At 41.8% G+C, this 8148-nt stretch overlaps 1 protein-coding gene across 1 annotated transcript; it reads left to right on the forward strand.

Moving 5' to 3' along the window:
* Nucleotides 1–3616: 3616 nt before the first annotated feature.
* Nucleotides 3617–4252, forward strand: LOC133242591 (histone H2B-like). The gene has a single exon (XM_061408771.1). It carries the CDS (start codon nt 3617–3619, stop codon nt 4250–4252), a length of 636 nt encoding a protein of 211 aa, XP_061264755.1.
* Nucleotides 4253–8148: the final 3896 nt, after the last annotated feature.

Genomic DNA, 8148 nt, shown 5'->3' on the forward strand with positions numbered 1-8148 from the left:
TTAGCATCATTCCTTCCAAAGAAATCCCAGGGCTGATCTCCTTCAGAATGGACTGGTTGGATCTCCTTGCAGTCCAAGGGACTCTCAAGAGTCTTCTCCAACACCACAGTGCAAAAGTATCAATTCTTTGGCGCTCAGCCTTCTTCACAGTCCAACTCTCACATCCATACATGACCACAGGAAAAACCATAGCGTTGACTAGACGGACCTTTGTTGGCAAAGTAATGTCTCTGCTTTCCAATATGCTATCTAGGTTGGTCATAACTTTCTTTCCAAGGAGTAAGCGTCTTTTAGTTTCATAACTGCAGTCACCATCTGCAGTGATTTTGGAGCCCCAAAAAATAAAGTCTGACACTGTTTCCACTGTTTCCCCATCTATTTCCCATGAAGTAATGGGACGAGATGCCATGATCTTTATTTTCTGAATGTTGAGCTTTAAGCCAACTTTTTCACTCTCCACTTTCACTTTCTTCAAGAGACTTTTTAGTTCCTCTTCACTTTCTGCCATAAGGGTGGTGTCATCTGCATATCTGAGGTGATTGATATTTCTCCTGGCAATCTTGATTCCAGCTTGTGCTTCTCCCAGCCCAGCGTTTCTCATGATGTACTCTGCATAGAAGTTAAATAAGCAGGGTGACAGTATACAGCCTTGACGTACTCCATTTCCTATTTGGAACCACTGTGTTGTTCCCTGTCCAGTTCTAACTGTTGCTTCCTGACCTGCATACAGATTTCTCAAGAGGCTGGACAGGTGGTCTGGTATTCCCACCTATCTCAGAATTTTCCACAGTTTATTGTAATCCACACAGTCAAAGGCTTTGGCATAGTCAATAAAGCAGAAATAGAAGACAGTAAATGCCGTTGCATCAAGTGTTCTAGAAGCCAGGAGCCAATATGTCTGACTCTTTTAAAATCACAACAAAGGTAAAATGGAGGTGATACAAACAAATGAGAAGATAGGGATAGTAAAAATATTAAGGACTGGATTGCTATGGGTAGAGCCAAATGAACTTGATTTGGTGACAAATTCAGAAGCCAGTGACAGGGAGTCTGGAGGGATGACATAATTGGTGAGCAAACCCTGATGTTATCATATCAGAATCATCTGCTACTCTTGAGTGGATGTCAGGGGACACAGAATCCCCTGGTTTCTGTTAGGGCAAGAAAATAAAGGGCACATTCAGAGGGTGTAAAATTATGAACTATCAGGGCTGTATAGATGGAGAAGTCTTGAGGCTACTGTAAGAATAAGACTGAAAATCAAGGTGAGGGTGGGTAGGTTATGTGGGTGGGTGTGAATGTGATTGAGGGCAGGTGCCCCCATGATCAAGAGGGGTGCTCCCATGATTGACATGCCTGTGTGTGACAATGCATTGTCTCAAGCACACTCTTAGAGGCTTAAGTCCAAAACCTGAGAACACCAGAGAACTCCTGACTCCAGGGAACATTAATCGATAAGAGCTCATCCAAAAACCTCCATACCTACACTGAAACCAAGCACCATCCAAGAGCCAACAAGTTCCAGAGCAAGACATACCACACAAATTCTCCAGCAATGCAGGAAAATAGCCCTGACCTTCAATATACAGGATGCCCAAAGTCACAACAAACCCATAGACATCTCTACCTAATTCAGATTTATGTCCTGTAACTTTTTGGGGTTTATGCAAAAGTCTTGGCTTAAGTGCAGTTTTGCCCAAATGATGACATCACTGAATGACAGAAGCTGTAGCCACAGTCTCTATAGTAACAGCCAATTGGACTGGCAACTCAGTTAGCCAAATGATAGGACCAAAGTGTGGTGGGGGACCAGCGATGAGCTAATAACAGCTTTCCTGCAATTTTCACCTTGGAGATTGATTAGGAAGCAGTTGTGATGGTTTTCTTGTTGATTTTCTGTTCAAGTGGTTGCTTTTAACCATGGTGATTTAAGTACAGGCATCCAGATCTGGTAGTGGGACATGTCTCTAGTTTCTTGCATCAAAATAAGAGAAGGATGTTCAGCAACTCAGAATTCAGAGGACTCCTTCTTCTAACTCTAGCAATTTGAGTGTTAATGCTTATAATAATATTTATTAAATTTAGTATCCATTGTGTTTCTTGGTGCATTGACCTGTTCTTTCATTTTTCTGTAGGTATGTAGGTGACTTTCAGTGTAGTTGGTGATTTTACAGTTCCTTTTTTTCCCATTAATTTCTAGCTTACTACACCATTGAAGAGAGAATGCACTACATGATTTCAGTCTTTTGTAATTTTCTATGATTTTCATTAAAATTCAGTATTTCATCATATTTTAAACTATACTTTCTTGAACTCTTAGTAAGAATATACTGTAGAGCAAAGGAAACTATAGCAATTATTTTTGTAGTAACTTTGAACAGTTTAATATATAAAATTATTGAACACTGTGTTGTAAACCTGAACTAATATAATATTGTAACTCAGCTAAACTTAAATGAAAAATTTAAAAATTAAAAAAAATTCTCAGTACTCTTGGATTTGGATGTAGAAACCTGTGAACGATGTCAGTATCAGCCAAACGATGAGAGAAAACTAGAGAAAATGCAGAATTCTAGCCTTTTCTTGAGCCCAAATTTAGTGCTTCGTTAGGTCAGACATGATAGAGTTCTATAATGTCTAAATTATTGTTCTAGTAATTTCATTTCCCATTTTATTCTCATTCTCCCATAACTGTATTATGGAATTCTTCAGAAGTATTTTATGTGTGATATGCAATAGATAAAGTGAAGAAACAGATACACCCATCCACTACCTCTATTATACTTATCACACATATGCCAGATTAAGCATGCAAGTAATTTTATAAACGGGGATTGATATATAGTACAGGAATGGCAAAACGAACTTTTCACAAAGATTTAACTTTTCTAGTTCCCTGGTTTCTGAAATTCTATTAAACATTCATACAGATGTTTCGAATCAATGTTTTTCTAGCAGAGAATCAGTTGCTCTTGAAAACACAAGCTTCCATGGCCTGCAATTTTACACCTATTAGAGAGTGTCCAGCGAGAGCAGCTCAATCTCCTGTCTCCACTGGTACAACCAATGGTCAACTGGCAAGCTGTGAGCCACAGCCGTTGACTGAAAGTGTGTTTGAGGGACCAGGGCTGAACAGATATAGCTTTTCTATGAAATTCATCCTGAAGATTAAGGGAGAAGGAACTGTGATAGTTTGCCAGTTCATTTTTGGTTCCATATTTCTTTTTAATCATGGGGATAAAATATGAACTCAGATAAGGTCATATCTTCAGCCTCTTGAATCAATTTAGAAAAGGATTATTACTAATATAAATTCTAAGATATCTCCTTTTACCTCAAGACGTTTGAATGTGAAGTTTATGTTAAGGGTCATATATTTTGTATTGTGGTTTTTTTCTTGGCCCTTGAAAAATTGTATTTGAATTTTACTTATGACATTTTTCTCTAAGTGTGGAGGTGGGCTGTCCAGTGTCACGTGACATGGGCTGCCATAGTAACAGGCCTCCCTGCCTTGCATCCAATCAGATATGGACAGTGTCTGTGACGTCAGGGAAAGCAGGGCCTATAAATTCGGCCAACTGCCTTCAACCCCCTCACTGTTCTTCTGGGCTGCGCTATGGGGATCGGCGGCTCTATCCTGTCCGAAACATCCTCTGACAGCTATGAGGAAGACGTGATCACCAAAGAAACTGGCATCTCCGAAATTGAGCCCTCTGAAAAGGAAATGGCGAAAGTGGAGACCTCCAAACCAGACCCATATGATGCGGAACCAATAAAAGTGGAGACCTCCAAACCAGACCCATATGATGCGGAACCAAAAAAAGCGGAGACCTCCAAACCAGACCCATATGATGCGGAACCAAAAAAAGCGGAGACCTCCAAACCAGACCCATATGATGCGGAACCAAAAAAAGCAAAACAGAAGACAGCTAAGGGCCGCCGTCGTCGTCGCCGGCACTGCCATCATGACAGTTTCTCAAGTTTTGCTACCTATTTCCCTAGGGTGCTGAGGCAAATACATAAAGGCATGAGTCTTTCCCACGACTCCGTGAACATCCTGGATTCGTTTGTGAAAGATACGTTTGAGCGGATTGCCGAAGAGGCCGGACGCCTGGCCGGCGACAACAAGCGCCGCACCATCACGACCGAAGACATCGAGGCAGCTGTGCGTCTTCTGTTGCCTGGGAAGCTCGGCAAGTATGCCGTGTTAAAGGCTACCAAGTCGCTCATCACATACCGCACCTGCAAATGAACTGCCTCAGGACTGTCTGACCATCGCAAACCAGACTTCAGGGTTCTCCCCTTAGGCCCTACATTTAATCTTTAAAACATTTCTACCCCAAAGAAAACATTAAAAACCGCATTAACTTTGCTTCAATATGTGTCGGTTGTGTTATTTGTTCGATGGAAAACCGTGTACTTTTTTCTTAACGTATTGCAACTCGTCCCTTTCCTAAATGGTTATTTCTGTTCGTGGTTTCTCAGTGATTTTAGGGATCTTTATGGTCAAAATTCTTTCCCTAAAAGTTTCATTGGCCTTTTCCATTTTCATTCTCCCATCTATATTTAGGTATCATCCAGAGATTTTTATATGGGGTATAGCCACCGATAAAAAACAGTGTGGTCTTCCCATGTGGCTCAGCAGAAAAGAATCCGCCTGCAACGCAAGAGTCGCAGGAGAGGCAGGTTCCATCCCTGGGTCATAAATATCCCCGGGAAGAGGGCATGGAAACCCTCTCCAGCATTCTTTCCTGGCGAATCCCCATGGAGAGAGGAGCCTGGTGGGCTACAGTCCATAGGGTCTGCAAAGAGTCGAGCCCCACTGAAGCAAGGTAGCACGCAGGAACACAAAGAGCAGTGTGTGTGTGTGTGTGTGTGTGCTCAGTCACTCAGTCATGTCCAACTCTTTCTGACCCCATGGACAGGAGCCCACCAGGCTCCTATCTCCTTGAAATTTTCCAAGCAAGAATACTGAGCTGGGTTGTCATTTCCTACTCCAGGGGATCTTTCTGACCGAGGAATAGAAGCTGTGTCTCTTTCGTCTCCTGCATTGGCAGTCAGATTCTTTACCACTGCACCAGCAGTAGCAGATATAAAAATCACATTCACCCATTCTATTCCTTCAACCCCAATTCACTTCCATGTGTAAAATAGGACCCAAACACAGTGTAAAATAATAAAATTCTAAATTTCTGGAATCCAGCACCATATCTTCTGAAATTACCTTATCCAGATTTCTCTGATCCTATTTTTTGTTTTCAACCTAGAACATTTTGCTTTAAAAAAAAAAAAAAAGAAAGAAACCAAAAATCCTGACTGAATTGCAAACTTGCAGGGATGATGGGATAATCCAGTGACAGCGAACATAGCCACAGTCTCCACAGTAGCAGCCAATGAGGGACTGGTAGCCCATGAGATAAAGCAATTGGCCAAACGTATGGTAGAGTGAGGAGGGCTGAACAAATAACAACCTTCCTGTGACACTCAGCCTAGAGATGGAGCGGGAACGTGGGGTGATAGTTTCCCTGATGTTTTTCCATTCAAGCACCTGCTGTTAACCATGGCAATTTAAGTACAGGCATCCATTTCTTGGGGCTTCCCAGGTGGTGCTAGTGGTAAAGAACCTGCCTTCTTATTAGGGGAACCTAAAAGCCATGGATGCAACCCCTGGATTGGGAAGATGCCCTGGAGAAAGGCATGGCAACCCACTCCAGTATTCTTACTGGAAAGTCCCATGGACAGAGGAGCCTAGCGGGTTACAATCCATAGGGTCTCAAAGAGTCAGACACGACTGAAGCGGCTTAGCATGCGCACATCCATTTCTTGGGTCTTCCCAGGTGGTACCGGTAGTAAAGAACCTGCCTGCAATGCAGGAGACACAGGAGACCCAGGTTCTGTCCCTAGATGGAGAAGGTTCCCTGGAGGAGGGCATGGAAACCCACTCCAGTATTCTTTCCTGGATAATTCCCAGGGACAGAGGAGCCTGGTGGGCCACAGTTCATAGGGTCACAAAGAGTGGGACACAACTGAAGAGACTTAGCGCACATGCATGCATCCATTTCTTGTTGTGGGACATGTCTCTAGCTCCTTGCATCAAAATAAGGAGGAGGAGGATGTTTAGCAATTAAAAGAAATAAGATGACTCCTTCTTCTACCTCACGTATTTGACTGCTATTGCTTATGATAGTATTTACTGAATGTAATGTCCATTATGTTTTCTTCTTGGTGCATTGACATTTTTATTTCTATAAGTATATTGCTGAATTTCAAACCAGTTGGTGATTTTCCTATTCCTTTTATTATTTTTTTTGTTTTGAGATATTTTTTTATTTTTTTAATTAATTAATTTTTTATTGAAGGATTATTGCTTTACAGAATTTTGCTGTTTTCTGTCAAACCTCAACATGAATCAGCCTAGGGTGTACATATATCCCCTCCCTTTTGGAACTCTCTCCCCATCCCAGCCCTCTAGGTTGATACAGAGCCCCTGTTTGAGTTTCCTGAGCCATACACCAAATTCCCATTGGCTATCTACTTTACATATGGTAATGTAAATTTCCATGTTACTCTTTCCATGAATCTCACCCTCTCCTCCCCTTTCCCTCTGTCCATAATTCTATTCTACTATTTCTTTTTTAAAAGATTGATTTCAAGCTTACTACATCCTTGGAGAAAGAGAAAGCACTCTGCATTTCAGTCCTTTTTAATTTACAATGGTTTTCATTAGAACTTAGTATTTCATTGTATTTTAAACTATTCATTTTGAACTTTAAGCAACAAGGATATGCTGTACAGCGCAGAGAAATATACCAATTATCTAATAATAAATGTAAACAGAGTATAATATATAAAACAACTGAAGCACTATGTTGTAAAGCTGAACAAATATAATATTGCAACTCATGAGTATATCCATAAAAATTTTTTAAAGTTAAAAAGAATTTATCAGTACCACTGTTATTGGATGTAGAAATCTGTGAAGGATGTGACTCTCAGCAAAACAATGAGAGAAAAGCTAGGAGGATCTACAAAATTCCAGCCTCTTGACCCCAGCTGTAGTGTTTTCTCTAGGTCAGTCATGACAGATTTCGGTAAGTTCTGAATTATTTTCCTAGCAATTTCATTTCCCAGTTTATTCTCATTCTCCCAAAGTGTACTATGGAGTGCTTCAGAAGCAGTTTATGTGTGATATGCAACAGATAGAGTGAAGAAACTGATATACCCATCCACTACCTCTATTATACTTTCCCCACGTATCCCAGTTTATTTACATATTTTCCACATATCCTAGTTAATCAAACATTTAAATATATAAATGGGGACTGATATATAGTACAGAACTGGCAAAACAGAAATTTCACACACATTTTAATTTTCTAATTTCCTGGTTTTTGAAATTGTTTTAAAAATTCATACAGAAGAACAAGATGGCAGAGGAATAGGTAGACGTGGAGTACATCTCTCTCCACGGATACATCAGGAATACACCTTCAGACACAGAAGTGCATTCAGAACACCAGCTTAGAGTGGACAGAAGTCATTGACCAGCGGAAAATAATATATAGCCCCAGCCAAAGCTTGGTAGGATGAAGGAACTAGGGGGAAAAACAGGAGTGTTAGTAGGACTAGACCTGCCCACGGCAGGTGGGGGAACTGAAGCAAGGGTCGGATCCCCACATCAGGGCAATTGTCTGAGTCAGAGGAGAAACATTCAAGGTTGAGAGTGAAACAGCTGATCTGTGGCAGCCTAAATGCAATGAGAATCAGACAGTCCTTGCAACCATACATACCCAGGACAGGGATGCAGATCCCCTGGAAGGTGCAGCAGCTGGTAGCTGGAGTTTAGGGATTGTGGAGCAATCCCAAAGCGAGGGCTGCTGTTGACTGTGGAGAGACTAATCAAGGGGATGTGAGGGAGGAGACTGTGGTGGGAAATGCCTGTGGAGGAAAGCCAGGCAGCCATGGAAGCTAGGCGATACTGCTGAGTCACGTTTGGGGGTGGAGACATCACCATAGCCTCTCTCTCCCCGCAGTGCCAGCATTGGCAGCTGAACAATAGAGAAGCTGGCCCAGCAAGCACCTGACGCACTGAACTACAGAATAGGACCCCACCCAGGGTGCCCCTTTAAGTGCCTGATGTGCCAATCT

Source organism: Bos javanicus, chromosome X, assembly GCF_032452875.1.
Source record: "Bos javanicus breed banteng chromosome X, ARS-OSU_banteng_1.0, whole genome shotgun sequence".
In the NCBI taxonomy this organism is placed as follows: domain Eukaryota; kingdom Metazoa; phylum Chordata; class Mammalia; order Artiodactyla; family Bovidae; genus Bos; species Bos javanicus.